The sequence below is a fragment of the Carlito syrichta genome, unplaced genomic scaffold, assembly GCF_000164805.1.
Source record: "Carlito syrichta isolate Samal-C Ts95f unplaced genomic scaffold, Tarsius_syrichta-2.0.1 Scaffold153723, whole genome shotgun sequence".
Taxonomy (NCBI): Eukaryota; Metazoa; Chordata; class Mammalia; order Primates; family Tarsiidae; genus Carlito; species Carlito syrichta.
In genome coordinates this window covers 87113-112778 of record NW_007097819.1, presented here as the reverse complement: position 1 = coordinate 112778, position 25666 = coordinate 87113, and the positions used below count along the sequence as shown (strand labels likewise).

Sequence of the window (25666 nt, the reverse complement as noted above, 5' to 3'; positions counted from 1 at the left end):
CTCTTCCCCGAGATAGCCCCTGTGGGTTCTGACAAAGTCGCCACGCCTCTGGCTAATGAAATAGATAAACCAGAACAGTTTGGGTTAACATTTAAGAGCAGAAGCAGGAAATTTCTAGAGGAGAGATCAAAGAAGTAAAAGAAGTATAAGGGTAGTCCCCTAACCAGTCAGAATACAGCAACCTACTGATAGGTCTGTGGTCCCAGCAAACACAGACACATCTAGACTCTGGATCAGACATCTTCAACTCGCAGTCATACATCCTCATTCCTAAACAGCAGATCTACTCCTGGATCTACACACAGTGTCCCAGCAATATGGAGACTTGCTTAACATAACTCAAGGTACTACACAGTCTCCACAATCATTATGAATGCCTGAGGATATTCCATTTGAAGATAGGAATTTGTCCTCAAGCATCTGGGGTTTGGGTATAAAGTAGAGCTTTTTTTTTCTCCGCCTGTTAATTTAATAAACTGTACATTAAAAAAAGCTTGTCTGTATGAAGGAATAAAGATGCCCATTTAACTATAGCAGCTGCTTTTGTAATCTGCTGCTCTTTATAGAAAACATCTAAATAATTAAGATCTTTAATTGGGTTAAAGAGATCCTTAGCACAAAGATGTTCTATAAATAAGAGAATGAGTAAATAATATAGTAACCTTCCTTTTCATGTCCTTCTCTTAAAGAGAACAGCCTGTTTTGCTTGCACCAATAAGATCATTGTTAGAGGACTCCAGCGAGGTTTGGTTTCAGCTGGGGCGGGGCTTTCCCAAGGAAGTCCCTTTTGCTTTGTTTGAGGTGCACTGCCATGGTTTCCCTTGGCTCTTTCACTAAAAATGAGTAATTTGTTTATCTCTGCTGTCAGTAGGTAGGCACCTGGGCTTTGCTTCTGCAAGTAGGGTCAGACAAAGAAGTCCAGGTAGCAGGCTGACCTTGCCTTGTTATCTGCAATTAGGAAGGTTTAAGTAGCCCAGGGCCTACTTAAAGACAGCTGGAGGAGAAAGAAAGGAAAGGAGAATGATGCTTGCAAAGAGGAAGTGGTAAGAGGCGTCTAAATTTCAGTGTGACCTGTTCTGTCAGGTGATTTTAGGGGGGAGGGGCAGGGGACATGAAAAAAAAAGTTAAGTAAAATGTCCTTATAAAGACAAAATCTATTTCTTTCCTGGCTGATGATTTGTCATTCTAGTCACTTCCTGCCTTGTGACCACACACCCGGGCTTGACAAAGCTGTTCTGCAGATCAGAAAGAAGGGGTTTCTGGTCACACACCAGTACGACCAAGGACTGTTTTTCTACAAGGTAAATTTTCTTCATGTCTTTTTGTCGTTTCTGAGTGCTTGTGATGCCATTCGGCACTTTCTGTGAATTGTGGATTTTGCCTTCAGGAGACTAGAGATCCAAGCACCTGTCACCTGAGCCCTCTGTGAGCCCTGCCACTCACTGTCTAACTGCCCAGGAAATCTGCAGCCACCCTATGTGGCCATCCAGGATGGAGCCCCCTTGGCTCTCTGGGTTGGGTTCTTCCTAAGCTAACCCCAAAATTAAGCTTTGCTTTTATTTTTAAAACAAACCAGTTCAGATTTATTTCTACTGCTCTATTTCAGGAAGGCTATTTACTGCGATTTTAACTTCTTTAAAATGTTTTCAGGAAAGTGCATATTGATCATTTAGGTTGTACTGTTCATTGGCTTAATGGAAGTAGTTCAATTTTAGCTCCTGTGGTTCTGTTTTTCTAAAAACAAAACAAAACAAAACAAAAAACTTTACAGTACTTTAGTGGATATATTAATCTCTTGAGTCAGGTGTTACCGAGCGTGATATTGGTTATTTGAGTGATTTTTCCAAGGGTTTTTAATGGATGTGCTTAATAACCACGTGGAATTAGAGTTTGCCTTTCTCCATTTGTTCTCCAAAAAGAAAAGCAATTTTTGTTACTTAATTGTACTATTTTTGAAGGATTATATGAATTATTTGTTATACTTATGACCATACAAATGAATGCTCAGTTAAACACTGGAAGAAAGGCTTCTATCTACAATAGAAAGTTTTAGAAAGTTGACATGGGATGTTTATCCCAGAAACCTTGCCCGAATATACAGACTTTGAATCTTGTGGTATCAGCTTTTACTTAATTATCACTATCATACAGCACTGAGAACCATTGGTAGATGATAAACATAAAAGCCATTCAGACTGGAAATGGATATAATTAGCATAGTTATGAAAATCCAATTTTTCTTAATCAAGTATAGCAACTTATCTTCTAAAATTACTCTTCAGGACAACTTTTTAAAAAACTATCAGTAAACAAATGTGGCTTTATCCACACACATCTTGATTTTGAATTTATATGAGTTATCAAAATAGGTTTCTGTTAAGTAAAACTGTTTCAAGTACATCTGTGCAAATTTGAATGTAATTAACCATTTACCTATAAATGTGAATTTCTGGAAATTGCAAAATGTGACCACCAGTATTACTTTTCACTTCTCATTTGAATAGTTTTAACTAGCAAAAATGTAGAGTCTGTGGAGGAGGGGCATGAACCTCAGAAAAGAACAGACTAAAAAGTGTGCTGTCATATTTTAAGTAAAGACATGAATGAGAATAAAATAAATTAGGATGTAAAGAAATGTTAGTATTTTTCTTACATTTGAGAAGGAATAAAAAGGAATATGAAAAAGTTAATTCAAAATTGAAAAAAATCTCTTCAACATGTCAAGTTTAGATTGGCTAAAGCATCAGCCTGATATGTTATAAAGTATCCATTCCTCTTCATTCTAGCTCACCCCCACAGGGAAGAAACATCTGAGTCTTGGCCCTTTGAACAAGCACTGCTATGATGGGCTAGAACTGTGCTTAGGACATTTCCTTAGTAACCTAGGGATGCTTTTCTTCATAGCATTTTAAATTGTGTAAATGATGCCTTGAAACTATTGGCAATTTGGAAAACAATTTCTGTGTTTTAACTTCATTTATAATTCTGTCTCTGAACCCTGTGGGAGTAAAGGCTCGTTCAAAGGTATCCTTTTAAATTGGAGAAGACAGGAAAAGTAATAATAGCATTTAATATTTATAAGTGTACATCCATGCTTCATACATTACCTCGTTTAATCCTCTCAGAAGCAAGGAGTGAGCTTAGATGGTTGAAGAATCTGGCCCAAGGTCATTAGACAGTTACGTTTGGGGCAGTAGGTAGACAGGATTTCAGGCTCTTTTCTGCCCGTGTCTGTTCCTAAATCTTCCCTCCATGCCAGCATACTTTTCCCAGATGTAGGTGGTTTTTATTACTGAAACTGGCTAAGGATATCTTGGCATTCACAGTTTAGAGAGAGAGAAGAAAGAAATTTGTGATAAATCCAGAAACATTTTTATTTTTGTGAATAAGAGATACCATGCAAGTTTCATATATTAATAGAATGAAACATTTTCTTTAATGAGGGCGTACTTTTACTAAAGAATTGTGTGCCTTCACAAACTTGCCTCAACCCACTTCCCCAACCTTATTTCTTGTCACTTCCTTCTGCTCAACTTCCTTCACCTCATCTCCTCCCCATGCTGCTAACCCACTTCTGGGTGCACCAGACCACAAGTCACCAGAAAGTTCCATTCTCTTTCACTCCTTTTTTGGTTCAACTGTTTCTTTAATTGCGTTCTTCTTTATTTGTAAAACTTCTGGTCATTTTCCAAGGCTCACTTCAAGAAATATACTCTTTTGGAGGTCTTTCCCACTTGTCTCTGCCTCCACTAGCTGTTTCTTTTGTGTGTGTTTGCTTAATGCTTTGATCTTGTAGCAAGTATAGCACTGATCATACTGTTTTAGCTTCAAGTCTTTATCTGCTGACAGACCTAAACTCCTTCTCTGTCTCTTCTGGCATATGATAGATGCCAGTTATAGTGAACTGAAAATCTGGTACAAGTATTTTATTCTCAGTTCCATACATAGGCATTGAAGTCTCTGATGTTACTTATTAACTTACTATTAACTGAGTTTTCACAGTGATCACTAGGAAAGGAGATACAACTATAATATAGTATTTTGCATTCTCATTATTTTAGTCTAAATACATTCATTGAGCCAAAATGTAGCTACCTTTACCAAAACTATGTACCAAATAGTGGGCTTTTTTGATGACAAAGAACAAAAGACAGACATCATTAACTTTTACTTAGTCACTTCAGATTATTCTCAGAAAATTCTCAAGTCAAATTCTTGTTACCTAAAGAGTACAGACTCCTTTATGTATACGGGAGGGATGGCAAATGTTTTAAAATCAGGTTAGGCAAAATAAAATGTAAAAATTAACTTAAATGATTTTATTTATGAAAAGTCAAAAATGTATAAAGTAAGATTATAAAGGATTGGACTTTATGACTAATAATAGACTTTACGGCAGAGTAAATCTACCTAGATTAATGTAATTTTTTTCCAAGAATTTTTGCCTACTAATTTCCCAATTTAAGATATCAAATGAAATAATACAATTCCATCTGCATATTTAATAGTACAGAAATAAAAATTAGAATGAGAGCCCATCAAAATACAAAATGAATCAGTGTTAGTAGATCTGAATTTCCAAGTGTCCCTGTTTTGCCAGATGGAAATGCATTTCTTCAATTAAAGGTGTTGGTGTTTCACCATGTTTTCATGTTGAAGTTATGAGTAGTTACCTCCTGATTAGATGTTTGTCTCCTAGGGGCATCTCCCTGTGGCTGCTGTAGCAAGGGTGCTCCCAGATGGCATCTCCCTGTTGCTTTCCTCACTTCCCTTCTGATCTGACTTCCTGTCTTATAATATTGACTGTTCCTGTTGTTTTGGCTTGTCAGTTTCCGTCATTACATCAGTCTTCCCAGCAATTGTATAATCTCCCCACCTTGTAAGATACTGCAAGCATGTAGGGAAGGGGTAGGGGGGCAGTCTCAATTTATTACTATCACTAACAGCTAATACATACTACTTACTTTGAATTGAGTATTTTTTTAAAGCACTTTAAATACATTAAAGCATTTAGTCATCACAAGACTCCTGTCAGGTAGATACTGGTGTCATCTTCATATTTGAAGCTGAATTCATTCATTCACATATTTTATTCAATTTTCTATAATTGGATCGATTTTGTATTAACCGTTGAATTCCAGGGCAACTTCCTGGAATAAACAGGCAGGAGACGATGGTGTCTATTTGCATCTAAAGCCCTCAAGCTGAACTCAAGTAAGCATAATTTCTCCCAAATAACAGCTCTTATTAAACAGACTGTTCTGTCACTGTCATCGTCATCATCGTATTTATTCAGCCTTTCTGTACAGTTCACTGAGTAGTTGGTTTTTACATAATACACGATCTTCACCCTCAAAAGCTTTTAAAAGTTCTTAGTCTTCGAAATTCACAATAACTTTAGTCAAATGGCATTCACATTTTCTAGTCTGTTGTAACTGATAAAGACAACTAAATTAAACAATTTAGTATTTGTACCCAACACACATGTCTATAATTGTACAGTAATGGTCAAATATAGGTGTTCTAAAAACTGGGAAAGAATGAAGGATTGTCGTCATGGTGAGGGAGAGAATGGAAGTAAAATGACCCACCTACTGAGTAGAAGCTTTGCTTAAATTCAGAGCTATGGCTGTGTAAGCCCCACTTATAAGTTACAAGGAGGCCGTTTCTCAAATATGGTCAGTTTTTTTTTTGGCGGAAGGAAAAGCTAAGATGTTAAATTGAGGAACTAGCAAAGCCACAGCTCTGTGGTTGCAGCATTGATTCTTGTTTTAGTCCTGCATCGGTTACATGAACAGATGAGGTGGAGGGGGAGTCTCCTTGCCTCCCTCCCCTCACCTTCCACCCCTCCCCCGTACACATCCCTTCTTGACTGGCCAAGCTAAAGTAGAAAAGAGATTATGTTCTTCACAGCAGAAAAACCAGGACACCAAATTCTGCAGGCAGATTAATTATGCATGTGAATTGCAATCTCCCAGATAATTTGTTTTCTTTATTTCTCTGGTTGCACTTTCAAGAGGGAAGTGAATTAATGGCGTAATTACCTTTCATTTGAATAATACCCAGCATTTTGACCTCTCAGTCTGATAGTCATCACTAAAATTTATCTAAGCTATATTTCCAAATGAATAAAGGGGTACACAAATGTATGTATAATATTTGCATATGTTCCCTATTCGCTATTTCTCAGTCAAAATTTAGAATTGGAAGTTCATCTCTGTTAACCCTAGGTATAACATTTTTTTTCCATTAAGAAAACCTTTTTATCATGAGATAACAATAGAAGTGAGTACATTCAATATAGCTTCTATCTTGAAGATGCTTTTAAAATTTGTACCTATTTATTTTTAAATTGATGCAACCAATAATTGTACATATTTATGGAGTACCTAATAATGTTTCAATACATGCAGTGTGTAGTGATCAGATCATAGCATAACCATCATCTCAAATATTTATAATTTCTTTGTGTTGGGAATATTCAATATCTTTTTTCTAGCTATTTGAAAATATATACTTTTTGTTTATGACTCTTCAGTGGCACTCAGTGTTTATTAAATGGCAAGAACATGTGTGTCTTTTACACTTACAGAATGCGGGATATCCAAGCCCTAAATACAGTTTACCATTGAAAATATATACAGTTCTATAGGACATGAGAAATTATTCCTCTTGGCTGTAATTTTGTATCTTTTAACCAATCTCTCCCTATCCCTGTCTTCCCAGCCTCTAGTAACTTCAGTTGTAACAGTTTAGAATGTAGGTCCTTTATTCTAACTTGACATCCTTGGCTCGTATTACCTTCACCAGGAGGGCCAGCCTGAAGAAAGAAGAGTGGGATATGAATTCCTTGCAGAGAAAGCTAAGTAATAGATGTAAAGTGAAAGTAAAGAGGAAAAAAAAAAGAAAACCATAACCATGCATGCCGGTTTGCATTTGCACCTTTCCTAGTTCTAAAAATGTGAATTCAACTTTCCCCGCCGTTTCCACTGCTTTATAAAAATTTTTAAAGTTTTTCCCCTTGGGAAGATTGGAATATGGTGGGTATCTTGGCGGACCTTTTTAGAGTTTTTCCCTCCCTAAGTTGTCTTTCATGTTGAGACTTTTCATCAAAATATCACAAATTCTGTTTCTTTCCTGTGACCACTGAAAATGAGAGTTGCGGTACTTAGTCTATCTGGAGGTGATCACTCAGTTCTTCCCCTCATTCCATGCCTATCCTCTTGTTGATTACATTTTCAGTACCTCCATTCTTCCTCCAATAGCATATGTAATGCCAGCCCTTTAAAGCTGACAGTTTCTGTGCATAATAGAGGCAGATGTGGCATAAAGAAAGTGGAGTAGACGTAGAGACAGAGTTGAATTCGTATTCTAGCCTTTCACTAAATGTGGAGCCTGAACAATCTCGGGAGCCTCTGAGGCTCAGTATCCTCACCTGTAGAACTGGGATAGTACTATCTACTCGCTAGATCTGTGCTGGGTTCACTTCCCCCTTCTGCTTTCCCATGTTATCAGTCTGTATGCATATCTACCACACCTATCATCACTACTGACTTACTGGGCCCTCACTGTTTGCTAGGCATCAAGCCAAGCACTTGAAATATAGTTGCTATTTTAGTTCCACAAATAGCTACATAAAGTTGTTATTATCTTCTTATTGGAAATGATGAAACTAAGGTCCAGGGAGGGTTAAGTGACTTGTCTAAGATGAAAGAACCAGTAACTGGCAGAGACAAGATTCACACTTTGTCTTTTTCCTGTTTTTGTGTTGGCAGTTTGTTAAAGGTCCAATCTGTTTAAGCTACATTGCATCCTCTAACATGATCCACTAATTGCTTCCTGATAAAAAATCTAAATATTTCCTCCTGTGATTGAATGATTATTGAATTATTCCTAATTTTACCTTTTCTATTAGGAATATATCCCAACTCTACTTTTGATAGGTATTCTGGTGTACTAAACATATTTGAAAAATAAACAAATAATACAGTTTGAGAATTTTGTGATACAAAGTTTTTAAAATAATAGCCATGAAGGTATTAGACTAAGCTTTTTATCTACTTATATTTTTGATAAAAGAAATGTTATAGCATATCCCATTGTAAGTTGGTAAGATGGTATTGATAAACTGTAACTTTTGAAAAAAGTGAAGATAAGTATAGTCCATTGAATAAACTATAAATAAAAATGTCCTGCCTCAATTTATCTGTAAGTCCTCATTTTGTGTCTCTGAAAGTGAGCCTGTCATTAGCAATCTAAAAGAACAGCTCCAAGCATCCTATTGAAAACAAGGTCACATTATTAAAAATAAATGGAAGCTTCTGTTGCCATTGCCAATACACAAATGTCTGCTGCACCTCTTGTCACTGTTTTTTAGCTCAAACTAAAGTGGTGAAGATGCCTGGAGAAATAGAGAGTGGAAGAGCAGGTCGAAGTAGAATACAGGCTAGCAGAATTGGTTCCTGAGTGTTGGTGCACCTGAGAAGGAGGAGACTTTGCCCAATGGTCCTCATCACAGATGCTCAGAGATGTCTTTCTTTTCATGACTCATGGTGTATGTGACTGGGCTTTTCTTAAGATTGCTGTACATTTTCCCACCCTGGCCACACTTCCTTAACTGTTAGTAGGTACTTTCCACTGTCAGTATCTCAGGCAAGGCAAAACCTGAGCCCCTTGACCTCTCAAGATCAGCTAATACCAATGCCATTGGCTTCTAGTTGGTGTCATCAACCAGTTAGGCAACACCTGGCTTCAAGGATGCTAGCTAAGAAAGGTGATACAAGAGCCCAAACAAGCCAGGCTATGCACATTAGGACATACAGAATGATCTACACCCACAAAAACTCGTAACACACACAAGTATAAGTGGGGATTTTAGGTGGTGACTCCATACAATATGTCACACAATTTATATTAGAAATTGGGTTTGTTCCCCATGGTAATTTTGTAAAAGTTCTAGTTAGTTAATATGTTCTTTTAACTTCCTTCTTGTATTCCTTCCTTCTTCCTTTGGTTCTCCCTTCCTCTCTTCTTCACTACCTCCCTTCTCTTCCCTCTCTTTGCCAGTCACTGTTGTACACACTTAAAACACTTTGTCTCATTTAATCCTAATACAGTCTTATGAAGTGAGCACTGTGGTCGCATTAACAGCCCTTCTTTTTTATTTGTTTATTTTCTTTTGAGTTGGAGTCTCACTCTGTCACCCAGGCTGCAGTGCAGTGGCACACTCACGGCCATCCCAGTGTTGATCTGCTGGACTCCGGTGATCCTTCCACTTCAGCCTTCCAAATCGCCAGAATTACAGGCACGCACTACCTCGCCTGGCTAATTTTTATTTATTTATTTATTTATTTATTTATTTATTGTAGAATTAGGTCTCACCAAGTTGCCCACGCTAGTCTCGAACCCTGGGGCTCAGGCAATCCACTCACCTCGGCCTTCCAAAGTGCTGGTATTACAGGCTGAGCCACCGAGCCTGACCAACATCCCTTCTTTACAGATATAGAAACGGAGCCTTAGAGAATTTAAGTAACACATCCAAAGACACACAACAGGAAGTAGTGAGTATAAAATTCTAACATGTTTTCATTATACCACATTACTACCTAGTTTGTTCACTTTGAAAAATGTATGTATATATGTATGTATGTATAAATCCTAATTATGTAAAGGAAGATAGGGTCATTAGCTTTTGGGTGAGATTTGTGGGGTGCCAGAAGTGCCTTTACACAGGCTTACACTGGGAGAGGGGCAAGTTGCATCCTAGCCTGGGCAGATCTGACATTTACATCTTAGATCTACACATCTAAGATGGAGGGCAGTTTCGGGGACTATGCATCTCAAGGGTTTCTTGTGTTTTTCCCATACCTTGGCTAGACCAAACTAAGATTTCTACCTCTTCTTTTGGCTCAGTCTCTGACTCACTCTGACACTTTGGGGAGTCACTTCATTCCCCAGGGCCCCCATTTACCCATTTCTAACATGCCCATTTCCCTCCTCTCTTTGCAGTATTTTCTAAATAGGAGACAGCTACACAAGGAGGAAGCTAGCTAGGTACACAAACCTACATGGCTTCTAGGCTGCATCATTTTATTTGCATCCAATCACCTGCAATGAGTGTAGTAAGGACTGTGACTGACAGGTGCAAGGAATATATCCTAGGTCACCCAAGTTCTCCCTCTAGAAACAAGAGCTAGTGGGGAAGCGACAGACCATGCTGACACCTCCCCAACCTCTTCTTCTGGAGGTGTGCTTCCTGCATTTCTGGCTTCAGCCATGCCAAACCTGCAACAGCTTCCTCCATGTGCTCTTGCTTGTCTTCTCACTTTGCAGGGCTATTTTCTGTTTCTTTTCGTGAATCAGGATCTCACTCTGTCACCCGGACTGGAGAGCAGTGGCATGATCACCGCTCACTGCTGGGCTCAGATGATCCTTCTGCCTCAACCTCCTGAGTACCTGGGACTACAGGACTGCAGGTGCACTCCACCATGCCAGGCTAATTTTTATATTTTTGTAGAGATGAGGTCTCACTATGTTGCCCAGGCTGGCCTTGAACTCCTGGACTCATGCAGTCCTCCCACCTTAGCTTCCCAGAGTGCTGAGATTGTAGGCATGAGTCACTGTGCCTAGCCTATTTTCTCTGCCTGTAATGCCCTTTTAAATTTTGTCTACTTGGAAAATTCCTACTGGTTCCCTAAGACTTTGCTCAGTGGTCAATATTGCCTACTCTGAAAAGTCTTTCCTTCCCTTCCCTTCCCTTTCCAGGCAGATCTTCAGTATCTGAGGGACTGGTTCCAGGACTCCCCAAATACTAAAAGTCCGTATATACTCAAGTCCCACAACTGGCTCTGTAGAACCCACAGATACAAAAAGTCCACCCTCCACATCCCTGGGTGTCACATCCCCAAATACTTGTATTTTTCCATCTGCGTTTCATTGCTGTTGTGGAACTCACCAATGTGGAGGCCGACTGTATTTACTGAAAAAAATCAGCATATAGGTGAAACCCATTCAAACCCATGTTGTTCAGGGGTGAATTTCCATAGCATCGTGATAATGATATCTTTATAGTATTCATATTTGTGTAATCTTTCATTTGTGTGGCCCTTTTCCTTCACTGGACTGTGTGCCCTCAAGAGCAAGGATTCTTTGCTGCTCATGTCGGTTCCTCTAGTACCTAGGACAAGGCAAGCGCTTTATATTAAACGCTAGTGGATGACTGAGATGAGGGAGCTTCTGGTGGGGAAGTAGGGGATAAGCAGGAAAGAGCAAGCCCTGTGATGTCCTTGCTCTTCTTAAGACTTCCTTTAAGATGTTGAGGAACTGAAGACGATACACATTTAGAACTTCCCAAGAGAGCCCAGGAAGGACCCCAGTCCTAAGCAAAATCTTACAGAACTGTGTGTTCCCTAATTAACATAAGGTTAGAGCTTTGACTTTTAGAGGTTTCCTTTTGAGTAACCCCAACGGATGGCAGAGAACCTTGAGATACAGGAATCCAGTGGCCAGAGGTGCCAGAAAAGGCAGGAGGCTTCCCCAGTTCATGGCTGTGTGATCCTGGACCAGTTATTCAAACATCAGTTTCCCCATCCGGGAAATGGCAATCATAGTTACACTCTATAGGATTGTGGTGAGAATTAAATATGATAATGCATATAAAACATTTAGCACTGAGTAAACCACTTATTAACTTTGACGGTTATAACTATCTTCCAGACGGTCTTCCCTCTTGAGCTATTTGTCCTTTCTCTGGCTCCAAATAGATAGAAAGATCATGGATTAATACTCTCATATGAATAAGGGGGAAAAAAAAACCAAAACAGATCTTCAAGCAATCTCTTACTCCTCTGTTGAAATCTAGGTCAAATGTCATGTCCTCTCTTTGGTTTTCCAGGGGAGATCTGTTATCCCCTTCTTCCTGTAAATCTAAAAAGGTCCTTCTGCAGTCTCATGTCTGTGTCTCTCCCCACCTAAACAGGCTAGAGTCGCATCTTTGTGTTTCCAACCTCTAACGCATGCCTAGCATATAGTAGGTATTTGGCAAATGTTTATTGAAAGACGAAATGTACAAATGTATGAATTTCTCAGTGGCAGACATCTAGAATTACAGGAGGATGAATTTTATAGTCCAAATAGTGATATGCAGAATACACACAGGTAAACACTAGTATCCAATCCTAATTATTTCCAGTGTGCTCCTTGGTGCACAGCATTCATCCATCCAGGTAGTTTTGCCCTTATTTCAGTCACTGCCCTGAGTCCTCCCACCTCAGCAGGACTCAGCTTAAGAGTTAGACACTGCAAACTTGAACAGAGACCCAGTGTCAAGCATCCCCGGCAGTTGAGTTTGCAGAAACAGCACCAAGAAGCCCAGCTCCAGGCTCTGCTGCCTCAGATAGAAACCCTCTTGTGGCTGGCAGGTTGGGACCAGGGAGTGTGAGCGGTCAGTTGCTGTTCTTTATTCTCCAAATCAACTCACCAAAGTAGTTTTTCCAGCAAAGTGGTTTGTTTCATGTAAATGTGAAGCATTTATTTGCCTTGTTCTAAGTGTTTGTACCTTTCAGTGAGTGGAATATTCTAAGTATGTACACAAGAATATTTTTGTTAAACTCCTTAAAGAAGGTAAAAGGGAACTTTTCAAGCCCTGAATACCATTAGTTTATGGGTTGGTTAGTTCGTGTATACAGTTCATTTACCGAGTACCTCGTATGTGCTGGATACTGAGGAAGGGCAATGAGCTCCTAACCTGCTGGGAGAGATGGCTATGGAAATAGACCACACTGCTGAGGTCTGGACCAGAGATCAAAAGAGAAAGGGCCCACTGATTCCTACCCAACTGCCAGGAAAACAAAATGACTGAAACCATGATGACTGTTGTTATAAGTCTGAGGGTGTCATTTTAGTATTCATCTATGAATTTGTCTATCTCGCCTCTCAAGCATTTCATCTCATGGTGAGCTGTTTTGCTTTGGTTTACTTTTTGGTTGCTAAGGAAAACTGGGAGGAAACTCTTGCAAAGTTAAGAATCAGTGGACAGTAAGGTGTGGTGGCACATGCCTGTAGTCCTAGCTATTCAGGAGGCTGCAGCAGGAAGAGTATATGAGTTTAGAAGTTCTGGGATGTAGTGTTATGCCGATTGGGTGTCTACACCTAAGTTCTGCATCAATATGGTGACCTTCCTGGAACAGGGGACCACCTGTAGCCCAGGTCAGAAACACAACAGGTCAAAACTCCCATGCTAATCAGTAGTAAGGTTGTACCTATGACTAGCCACTGCACTCTAGCCTGGGCAATATAGCAAGACCTTATCTCTTTAAGGGGAAAAAAAAAAAGAATCAATGTACAGATGAATGCAGGGGACAAGGGTTCATTGTGACCTAGAAGATGTCAGTATACATGGTATTTGTATGAGATTGGCACGTTACTTGAGACCCAGACCTGGATCATGCCTTTGCCATACCAAAATTGAATTCCCATTCACATGCAGGAAACATACATGAAATTATATTCATCAAGTATTTGAAATAATGAGGCATTATACTTACTGATAGACGAGTGGTCAGATGGCTCATCTCTAAGATTCCTCTACCTCTGCTATTCTTTTTCCACTCGTTATTTCAGGAAGTTGGCCAGAATACAGCAAAACAAACAAATCTAGTTTTGGAAAATAAGCCCTAAAAAATCAGGTTAAAAGAATTTAAAAAGACCCGATGGCAGTCACCAAAGCATGTGATGGAATTTTTATGAATTGAACAGCCTCTGTGTTTCCCTCTGAGAATAGCCCAAGATAGAGGGAGCTTTAATCGTATCAGAAAAGATTTAGGTTACAAGGTAGGGATATGAGATACCCTAGAGGTTGTAGGGTTTCCTTATTTGGATATTTTTAAGAAAATAGTAGATGGCTCTCTTTCTGGGACAGTTTGTGTACCAGCTTGCCTAGAAACTAGGAATGAACTGGATCAGTGCGTCTCAAGCTGTGTGTGGTGACGCCCCATGAAACAGGTCTCACATGCTGCTCTGGTAACTTCCCTGCTCTGTGCTGAGCAGTTGAGCGACCGAGGAGCTGAGCAGTGGGCATCCGCCTGGGGTCAGTGAGGAGAATGCATCTAGCCAGAGCTTTGCGAGCTGCTGAGGTAAGAGCAGAATTGGAGCCCCCACTTACTCCCCTCACCTCCATCCCTTTCCCCCAGCAGCCATGCTGGGCTAGGAGCTCCCCCCTCCCCTGTTGGCTCCATTTCACAGGAGGCAACTCCAGGGCACAGCTGCAGTTGCTCACAGGACCTATTTCTAAGCTCATTTGCAATACTCCCTAGCCTGGCTCTAATTTGTATATACACTTGTTGGCCACTACATAGAATTTTGGACCTTTTAACATGGAAAGGACTTTGCCTCTCAATTTATGGGTGAGGAAACTGTGGCTCAGAGAGGCAAGAGAGAGCCTGAAGTCATACATACAGGTAGTAGCCTAGTCTTGACTGCCAAGCTCGGCACTTTCTTCCACTCCCTGCTGATGACTTCAGTGTTGGTTTCTTGGACATTCACGTGTGTTAATTATCTCAATATCTTTATTGCATGAGCTGATTGAGGTGTTAGACATTTCTATTTTTCAGTAAGCCTCTGTATTTGTTCCTGACTCTTATTTATTCTTGTTTTTCCCTCACAGCCCTGTGTTTAACCTTTTCATTGTTCATTTTTAATCTCCAGAACTTTTTCCATTTTATTAACCATTTCCCAATAAATTAGCTGTCATCTGTGTGTTGCATTTGAATCTTAACATTTAACTGTGGACTTCATGAAGCCCCAGTCCTTGTGTCCCCCATGCCTGTAGCCCTCCTTCCCCTAGCAGTGAGGATACTACTTTGCAGGTAAACACACATGTGGAGGGAAAGAATGAATGAAGGACATTTGATTTTGAGGTCATAGTGCAATCATGATAGCCACCTACCCTGCAATAGTATTCAGATTTTGGGAAAGATATATTTGGGGTACCCTGAGCTTTCAGTAGGGGAAAGACTGGATCTTAAAGTCCTTATGGGAGAATATGAAATGAAGGGCAATATAGATTTTCAGATGTTGGTGCAAGGAGTACCATTGTCTATAGCCTAGGGAAGGAGAGAGATGCTAAGGCACAGAAAGGCGTCCCCAGACCGCAGCCTGAAGTATCCCCTCTGCTTACAGGAGGTTGGCAACTTGGTAGAAAACAGAGGTATCAGGAATGTACTGGGGGAAAGGAAGCGAGGATGAGAACTCCTTGATTAGTAACAGAGCCAAGCTCTTTTTAATATGCTACATAGCTTCAGAAGGCCCTCAATTGAGTGTTCAAACCAGAGGCTCTCCGAGCAATGGGAAGTTGATCAAGTTTGGACGTCATGGAGCCTGCTGGCTTCCCATGAGGTTGATGTGGCCTGAGACAGTGTGAGCGGGGAGCCACTGTGTTTATGCCATGAAAAGCCTTCCCCTGCCTTCCACCCTGCAGAGCTTACATTAGAGAACACAGAGATAAGGATTGGGTACTCTGGAGCAGACTTTGGGAGAATCAGCATACCTGCAGAGGTGGTTATGACTTGACAGAAGAATTCATCAGCGTGTCTCTTTAAGTGGCCATCTGTTGTTGAGGCCATTTGTAATTATTCGGTTTCTTAAAAACAAAATCATTTAAAAATTTTCAGAATCATCTTTTATCTAAAAGTTAGCCATACTTGTATTCATACAGAAATGGTGGCCCAAAAATATAAAGTAAATTACATATATTCTCAAAGTAAGATCTCCTACAGTGTTCTACTTTGTAAAGCAAAGGAAACAGAATTAGGTGAAAGCCATGTCTTTTCCTTAAATAACATAATCTTCATGGCTTTAAAAAAACAGGTATTTTATTTAGCTTTTGAGTCCTGTGTATTTTATAGTTCATTTCTTTAGTCTTATGCTTAAGATTGCAATATTAATGTTGTTCTAGATGACATGTTGGTTTGGATTATTCATTGCTCACTGAGGTGTTTGGAAGTTATGTGATTTCTCCCTTGAAATGCACAGAAATTATTGGGGTAGAGCTAGGAATTTGAGTCCTGAGTATCCAGTTTTACTTCAACCATTGAATCAAGTTGCAGGAAAGTGGGGCACATTCAATGAATCCCTTGGTGATGTGATGTTGGGTCACCCTGATCCTGGGCAGGTTATATAACTAGGCAGCACTATATTGAATCAAATACTGACCAACACAGCATGACCACCTTTCAGAAATGAGTCCAGCTCATGAGTATCTCACTCTGGACAGGTCACCCGTTCCCTCGTTTCTGCTTCTTTTCATTATCAGTTGTGAAACTCCTCAGAGAAAATTCCATTTACATTTCTACATTTATTTAGAGGATGTATTTCCTTCTGTAAATACTGCAACACGGTGTTCAATAATAAACTCATACAAATAGTTTCTATATTCAGACTTCAGGGAACTTAAGTTCAGGGACTTTTGTGATAGCTCATTCTCAGAAATTCCCTTTCACTACTCTGGGAAATACCAGCCCCCTTTATGCAGAAACTCAAAATTCACTGACTTGAAGGAATGAGCGGGTTTTGTGGCTTTTGCAGTTTGGGGTGAGGTTATTTGATTTTTCTTATGATTTCAAAAATAATTTTATAATTTTTTTTAAAATGAGCGACTTTCTTTGGCCAGATGTTTTGGGATTCTACGACTATTGATTTAATAAATGTAAGTGCTCACTGAAGAACTAGCAGCCAGACATGACCTAGATGAATGATTTGAGATTTGTCTTCTTAAATTTATGATTTGGGCAGTGATTCACAAAGGGAGTTCCAGAATTTACCACTGATTTGCAAGAGACCTTAAAATGGTTCCTGGCAGAGCATAGTTAGATGATGTGGTCACTAAAAAGGGCCAATGCCAGAGCAGTAGAGCAGAGCTGAAGAAACACTTATTCATGGCCTGGAAGACACAGCCACCTTCTGTCTCTTTCCCTAGGCTCCAGATGCCTTAGAATGCCCAGGACTGCAGTGGTGTCTCTATAGTTTGCTATCAACTTGGTGCCGGCAATCCACGAACTAAAACCATCACCATCATCCTTATTAGTCGTACTAATATTATCATAACCCACACCTTCAAATATGCATGCATTTAAAATAAGTGAATTTTTTTCCCAAATGAGCACATTAATAGCCTATGTAAAATACCTAATATTTGATTATAACCTCAGCAATGTCCTTCTTAGAAATGATCTGACTGCATGTTTTCATGTTTATTGTGTTCTCTTCCTGCTGCTCTGCTTTGTAAAAGTGCTGCCATTTGCACATTCAGTTCAGTTAGTGAAAGTATGTCTTCTCAAGTATGGACCTTAATGGTAGCTCATCCTTTTTCTTCTCTGCCCTTCAGTAACTGCATATATAAACTCCAGCCTGATCTTGCCTTGAAAACTTCTACATGGATAAAGCATTTCATTGCACTGGTCCTTTAGTTTTTTTAACCATAAAATTGAGGGAGTTGTAATAAATTATCTCTGAGGTTCATTCTGTCCCCAAATGTTAGGTTGCATATCCAGGATGTACTGTGCATTCTGATGATACAATGGACACTCTTCAGATATCTATCAACAAACAGTACTGCAATAACTTTGGCTGTTGACTATTCCTTCTCCAATTCACCTTTGAAACTAACTCTATCCACTTCTCTTTTGCTTTAGCTGTAAAATCACCAAAGGGAGGCTTCAAATTTTTAAAATTTGAAGGCTTTTCACTGTTGGTTTTCTCTGAGTTGATCCTTTCTACTCATAATCTCTCAGAAAAATATTGTTACAGATGCTCAAGATTTTCATCCTGATCAACCTGCCATGGCTTGAAAATAACGTAGTTTTAAAATAACCTGTACTCTCTACATCTTTTATTTGAATGGACCATGCAATTTTTGTGGTAAAATATTTTCTCTTCTTTTTCACTATACCATAACTTTAAATTTTCTTTTTTGCCCTATACTGTATTTGTTTTCTTTTTGACCCTGCTCTTGACACTTAAAATACAGTCCTGTTCCCTGCTTCTACTTATGCCTCTCACCAGTCTCTTATAGTGCCCTGAAATGTAAAATTGTTGTGTCAAAAGATAGGGCTGAGTTTATATTCAGAGATCCTGTTTATCCTCCTTACCTTTTCCATTGTCTCATTCTCGTAGGGTAACTAGGTCAGTATAGACATGCGTACCTAAAATGAAGAACAGTGCCTGACTTACAGTAGACATTCATAAAATATATGTTAAATGAATGAGTTTATCTCATAATCCCACAAATACCCATGAACTAAGAGGTGTTCAGAAACTTAAAAAACAAGGTTTGTTTGACCCATGGAACAAAGTAATAAAAAAAAAAGAAGGAGGAGGAGGAAGGAGAAGAAGGAAGAAGAAGAAGAGGAGGAAGAAGGAGAAGGAGAGGAAGCAGAAGTGGAAGAAGGAGAAGGAGAGGAAGCAGAAGTGGAAGAAGAAGAAGAGGAGGAGGAGGAGGAGGAGAAGAAGAGAAGAAGAAGAAGAAAGAAGAAGAAGAAGAAAGAAGAAGAAAGGCAGCCAGCCTAGGGCTTTAGACCAGATTTTACCCCCAGGCCTTGCTAAAATATGAAGGGCAAGAACCTTCTATTAATGCATATGTGGAGTATTGATAGAGGGCATAAAAGAGAGCCAAGCCAAATTAGTCACAAGAATTAGTAAAGTACACAGAGTTATATACAAATTTTGAAAAACAGAAGCCTTGCTTTCTTAACACATAAAAGCAAAAGCTTCCTACACTAGAATGCCTGGACAAACTCACCATATTATAGTTTTTAAATTTCTCATGGGGCTAAACATAGTCTAGATACTTAATGGACAATTGCTGAGTGAATGAATGGATGGATGGATGGAATGAGTGTCTAACAGGAACATGAAGACAGAGAACCTGAGCAGAGAACCTGAGCATGGGAGAGGAGAAAATACTTGGGAACTAGAGTCCTGGCTGTGTGATCTGAGATATGCATCTTAACTTCTCTGAGCTTCTTCTGCTTTCTGCTCTATAGGATGGGAATATGCAACCTATGTCATCAGTCTATGTTGAGGGACATTATAAGAAGCCTAAAACCTGTATTTACTCCATCCTTCAAGTGTCCTCTTCTTAAAGGCTGGACAAAGATTTTGCTATCAGACCTCAGATCTATCAGTTCTGCTGCCCTAAGAACGTTAGTTTGTCTCATACAGAGTGAATAGTATAACTGATGACATATCACTTTTTGTATTAGCCTCTAGAGCTTGGAGCTAGGTTGTCAGTCTACTTCTATCAAAACATACAAGGTCTTTCTTAGGCACATATTTTGAAGATTAAAATTCCTCCTGCCATCATCTTATTTCACCTACACTTACTTTCCTTCTCACCAAAAATGACATCATTTAATTTGCTTAACTCTTGAGTTTGGATGTATCTTTGTAACTTAGCTCAAGTTATTTTTGGAAAAAGGCACTGTGAAAAAAATAGAAAGGAAAGAAGAAAAGAAACAAGGAAGAAGAAAAGGAAGGAAGGAAGTCAGATAAGTAGCTGTCTCTTAGGGTTATTGTGATGTATAAGTGAGGATTTAAAAAAAATACAAATAAACCCTCCACAGTTTCTGTCTTCCCTCAGAAAACCCAGTGAACCTTCTTAGATATATAAGGAAAATGCTAATAAAATAAAATTTTTATATAACAAAAACATATTTTAAATGAATTGAAAAATAATAACATATGTAATTCTGTGATTTTCTAGACATGCTTCTTGGAGTTTCCACAGATGAAGGTGACAAGGTGACATGACAGCAGGGGGATATTTGGGTTTTCTCACCCAAAGATTCTCCGAGTTATCACTTTTATTTATATGTAGGTTTCTGTTAGCAAAGGATTGCTTAGGGAAACAAAAGTTTGAAACCACTGATAGATGTGCATGACAGGTTAGTAAATTGGTGGGAAATGCATATAGATTTGCAAAACTGAGCACAGCATACTTTGGCTTATAGGTTTCAGGGTTAAAACTACTTTCTTTTTTGTGTGGTTATTGATTGCCATCAAGAACAGCACAGCACTATAGAATAATATGAAAATATTAAAAATAAATCAATTGTAAACAGCATCCTGTCCCAAATTTATTTTTAAAAATCAATAACTTCACTACAATGTCTGAACTATAATTATACTAAGAAGTACCATATCCTCCACACTCCAATTCCGCTTACCCCTCCACCCCAGGACTAGCAAGCTTAAGTGGAACTCCTGTTTGAAACACAGGTATGGATTAGCTGAGGTCATGGAGATTACAATCCATTTCCTGTTTCATTTTCTTTCTTCCCACTAGAGGGCAGTAATAATGCATAGAAAAGGGGAAATTAAGCACTAGTGTTTTGAGGCAAAACTGTAGACTTTCTGAGAAGATAGAATCTAGAAAGGGCCTCAGATTCCCATATATGAATTATAAGAGGGTTATAAGAGGGCAAGCTTCCCTTTGTCCATCCTTAAATTAACTTTTTTTGAAGTTATAAAATGAATCTGTTGGTTTGGTCAAACTTACTAATTTTAAATATGAAAACAAAGATATCTCTAAAGAAGACTTTTTGTGTACAAGTTAAGAGTTTTAGTTGTATGTTGCTTTATAATAATGTACTCTAAAATGTAGTGGTGTTAAAAATCATTTTATCATCTCTCTATTCCATTGGTTGATTGAGTTCAGCTGTGTGATTCTTCTGCTCTGTGTGATGTTGGCTGGGACTGTGGACATCTGAGAGCTCAAATGGGCCAGAAAGTCCAAAATGGCCCACTCGGATGGCTGGCAGTTGATTCTGACTGTCAACTGGGAACTTGGCAGGGACTGTTAACCAGAACACCCAGTTCTCCTTCTATTGGCTTCTTTATGTGGCTTGAATGTCTCACAGTATGGCAGTTGGGTACCAAGAGGGAGTATCCCAAGAATGAGCATTCCAAAAGGAAGAAAGCAGAAGTTTCCAATCCCAGACTTCACTTCTATTAACTCCTATGGTCAAAGCAGTCACAAAATCAGCCCACATTCAACAGATAGAAATAAGCTCTGTACCTTGATGTGAGGAGCAGACTGTGAATACAAGGAGGGGAGAAATTGTTGAGGGCCATCTTTAGAGACTCCCACATGGAAGGTGGAGAAAAGCCTGTTTCTGACTTGCATTTTAGAAAGACACATATAAATCATGGGGAAATTCATGCAGAAGAATATTTTTTATTGGGATTGCTTCTTATTGTGGTACTTTAAGAATTAAGATGCACAAAATTCATTCCTTATGTTCACCTCCTCCCCAGATCTGTTACTTGAAGCAGTAAAAATGGCCAGAGGATCAGTGTCCGATGAGGAAATGATGGAGCTCAGAGAAGCTTTTGCCAAAGTTGGTGAGTAGACCTGATACCTCAAGTTGCACTGTTCTCTTTTTCGCTGAGTAACATCAGGACAGATTCAAAGAAATGGTAACATGAGTAAAGTAGCAGAGCTCACAAGAAGCCAGTGGCATTGGTAAGAGAAGCTGGGAGAACTTATTTTTGAAAGATACACTTCAAGGAAATTACTTTTTCCCTATTAAAACATAGAATATGGACTCTTTCCCACCCTTAGCTTTTTCCTGGAAATGGCCCCTAAGTCTCATCTTTTATATCTTATCTGCTTTCTTTGATTTCCTTTATTTTAATATTATTACATACTTTCTCTTATACTTTATCATTCATCCTGTGGTTTCTTTAAGAGTTCCTTATGGAAACAGAGGAACTCTGTTTTGAAATTGACTCTTACTGCGGAGGCTAGAAGTGGTGCTGGAGCCCATATCCAATAGCAACAAGCTCTTTATGAGATTCTGACTCTTTCATGGGGTCATGCCTTGACCCCTGAATGATAGCCACCCCATCCCTTCACATTCCATCTAGTCTTCCCTCCCCTCTCTAAAAGCTGTTACCTGAATTGCCCTGAAGCTTCAGTACATTGTTTGCATTGCAGATACTGATGGCAATGGTTATATCAGCTGCAATGAGTTGAATGACTTGTTCAAGGCTGCTTGCTTGCCATTGCCTGGGTACAGAGTAAGAGAAATTACAGAAAACCTGATGGCTACAGGTGATCTGGACCACGATGGGAGGATCAGCTTTGATGAGTTTATCAAGGTGAGTACCATGCAGAAGAAGACACATTTAAAGCTTTAATTTTGTTTCAAAAAATACCCAGCCAGGTCAACAGAACAAGACACCATATCTCCAAAGATTTTAAAAATATAAAATATATATCCTGAAAGACACTCTTACCCTCCTTACTTCAACATTACATACATTTTCCTTTGCGATTTTGTTGATTACTGCTTGAGCATCCAAAAATACATTATATGTTTGCAGGTTTTTCATGGCCTAAAAAGCACAGATGTTGCCAAGACCTTTAGAAAAGCAATCAATAAGAAGGAAGGGATTTGTGCGATTGGCGGGACTTCAGAACAGTCTAGTGTTGGCACCCAACATTCCTACTCAGGTAGGCTATTCTGATTCATGGGAGCAGAGGTAGAAGTTGTTGGGATAATGGATAGGGGAGAGGGTAAAGTGAAGAAAGGATCCATGCCTTCTGGGGCTACTGTCTCAACTTGATATTCAAATATGTGTTGTAAACAAAAAAAGCAAATACAACTTTATGGATAACTACCTGTGTTCCTGAGTGTGAATGGATCCATTCCAGGTGTATAATATAGGAGCAGTCCTAGCTCCAGATAAGGTCCAATACCTTATGATCTAATCAGCATTGGAAAATACATGAAAGGCTCTAAAACTCCTTTGAAAGACTTCCGGTCAAAACTAGCTACTTGAGCTCCTGTCTTCATATTTCATGATTATCTTTAATACCTGTTGAGTGGTCAAAAAAATGTGTTTGCATTGATCTGGAAGAAATGTGTATATTTATTCTGAAGGCTGTCTCCCAATAGTCTTAATGGAAACTTGCAGTGGCCCAAACAATACAGTGATGCAACATTTCCCAAACTGAATTCTGCAAAACATTAGTTAACCGTCAAGATAAGTTCATGGTTAAATACCATTCATCGTTGCTGAGACAAAGTTTAGCCTTTTATTTTTAAGTACAGAAATTTTCAGAGCCTTGCAATGTCAAATGTATATTATGAATCTTCACATCATTGATACTCTGTGTAGTGTTTCCCAAACTTTAGTGATTCAGGATTTCTTGGAGGAACACTACAGAACATATGAGAAATACAGTGCTAGTGTATAAAAAATGTAACTTGATGTTTTATTAAAACTTCCATAATCACCTCCTGGAAGCTTCACTGATTAAAAAGAAAGGTTATATCACAAATGATTTCATTTTATAGCAATTTTATTATCCATGTATAAAGACGCTCAGACATACTGTTTATGTTCATCCAGCATTTTAATCAGCGGGGTTGAAGGCAGAACCCTGAGTTTTATCCTGTAAGCATAGATTCCATTTGTATTTAAATTATATCTAGACAACTAATATATACTTTTGCTATTTGTGTATGTTTACATATATAGAAAATATAAACACATATATTATATGTATATAAACATATGTATACATATGTGTGTGTATGTATATATGTAGTTTTAAAATCTGTTTGCTATATGTTTTATGACTTGGAACAAACATAGACTCAGTGCTTATTTCCCACATGATCTGTAATTTTTAAATGTTAATAAATAGGTGATGATAAGATAATAAGACACTATAAACTCACATTGTCTCTGCTGGGCATGAGAATCTAAGATCAACGTAGGTAATTTTGTTTACATTAGAGTTTCACTTTGCAAATAAGTCATTTAAATCATTTACTTGCAGAGGAGGAAAAATATGCCTTTGTCAACTGGATAAACAAAGCCCTGGAAAATGATCCCGATTGTCGACACGTCATCCCAATGAATCCAAATACGGATGATCTCTTTAATGCTGTTGGAGATGGCATTGTCCTTTGGTAAATAATATTTCCTTCTGGGTTTCCAAAGAATTACTCATTTTCTGGGATACCCACAATTAATTGTGTTTTTCCTAGGACAACTTCCTTAGGTGCTCAGCTGCACCTAGAATTCGTTTCTGGACTTTCACTTGGCCAGATCCAAGAGAGCAAACTAATTTCAAAAGCAACTTATAATGAAAACTGTAAAATTGCTATTGTTTGGGTGGAAAAGAAAGATGCACATTATAGAGAAAAACAGAGCAGCACAGGAATACAAGGTCAAAGCTTTGGATGTCTGATCAACACTTAAGTGGGGGAAATTTATAAAGTACTGGTTAAATAATGACTATAGAAGGATATAAGAACACTTATCAGATGATAAGTCACAAGCGTAAAGTGTGATCAGGTGTCAGATAGAAATGTAGACATGATATCTACATTATGTATAGATAGTCTTTTATATAATGGGGACAATTTTCATGGCTATATATTTTTGGAATATATGCCGCAATGCTTCATCTGAGCATGGCCCACCTTGAGAGCAGACAGAATTGATAATAGCAGCAGGATAACTGAAGCAGTCCAATGCAAACTGTAGCCCTGAACAAAGAAACCTTTGAGTGGTGCACACAAATAGACAACTCCAATATTGAGGACACCTGGAAAAGGGGACTGTATTCTCTCCACAGGAGGCCTCTAAACACAGTGCTGGGCAGTTCAAGATGGTGTCTTTGAAAGTGCCCCCGTCGCTCTTGCTTTAGCAGGTTCTCTGTCATTGCAGGTCATGGTGTGAGTGAGGATACTTCAGATACTTAATACACAGAGGGCTCAGGGAAGGGGAATTAAAGGGAAGGAAGGGTGGGCAAGATGTTGAGCCCCTTCCCCCTGCTCATCTCCTCTGCTACGAGCAATTCTACTTTGGTATTTTATGTATTGGAGTTTGCCATGGCATTTCATTTTTAAAAGATTCAGCTGCTCTTTTCCAAAGAAACCAAAATATCGAAATCCTAGCCTTTAGGATCTTTAGATCTTTAGATCTAAAGATCTTTAGGATCTTTAGACCAAGGCATCCCCTGGTCTTCCCTCAATCTCCTTCTAGTGTTACCTCCCAAGACCCCTGTGACTCATCGGCCCCCAGCCCAGAGTACTACTCTCCTCCATCCACAGCCTGCTAATAGCATACAACGGTGACTCTGCCTGTTATTTTTCTTTTTAAGAATATCTTCTTGGCTGGGTGCAGTGGTTCACACCTGTAATCCTAGCACTCTGGGAGGCCAAGGCAGGATGATTGCTTGAGCCCAGGAGTTCAAGACCAGCCTAGACAACATAGCAAGACCTCATCTATATAAAAATTAAAATAAATTAGCAAATTACCCGGGTGTAGTGGTATATGCCTGTACTCCAGCTACTCAAGAGGCTGAGGCAGAAGGATCACCTAAGCCCAGGAGGTTGAGGGTGCTGTGAGCCTGTGTGACAGAGTAAGACCCTGACTCAAAAAAAAAAAAAAAAATCAAGAATCCCTTCTCCATCGTATTCTCCATTTATCATGACATTTTCTAGCTTATTCCATCCCTCAGTGATCTCTCCCTTCACTGAATTCTAAGAGGACATATATTTTTAGGAACTATTATAATGTTCTGCTTTGAACTGTTATATACTTTTTGTATCCATATAATTTTATACCCACAGTTCATAATTGAACTATA

General features: G+C 39.0%; 1 protein-coding gene across 2 annotated transcripts in view; it reads left to right on the top strand.

Annotated features, from left to right (window-relative positions):
- Nucleotides 1-774: 774 nt before the first annotated feature.
- LCP1 (lymphocyte cytosolic protein 1) overlaps nucleotides 775-25666 on the top strand; it is a 50431-nt gene continuing 25539 nt past the window's right edge. Inside the window, exons 1-6 of one of the 2 annotated variants that reach the window (XM_021708981.1) lie at nucleotides 775-863; nucleotides 1190-1301; nucleotides 21310-21396; nucleotides 21992-22155; nucleotides 22381-22510; nucleotides 23846-23978. In XM_021708981.1, the coding sequence (XP_021564656.1) occupies nucleotides 21333-21396; nucleotides 21992-22155; nucleotides 22381-22510; nucleotides 23846-23978 (491 nt within the window). In that variant the 5' untranslated portion in view covers nucleotides 775-863; nucleotides 1190-1301; nucleotides 21310-21332. Of the gene's footprint in view, nucleotides 864-1057; nucleotides 1302-21309; nucleotides 21397-21991; nucleotides 22156-22380; nucleotides 22511-23845; nucleotides 23979-25666 lie in introns of those variants that run through there. The other variant, XM_008050814.2, reaches the window with a different exon arrangement.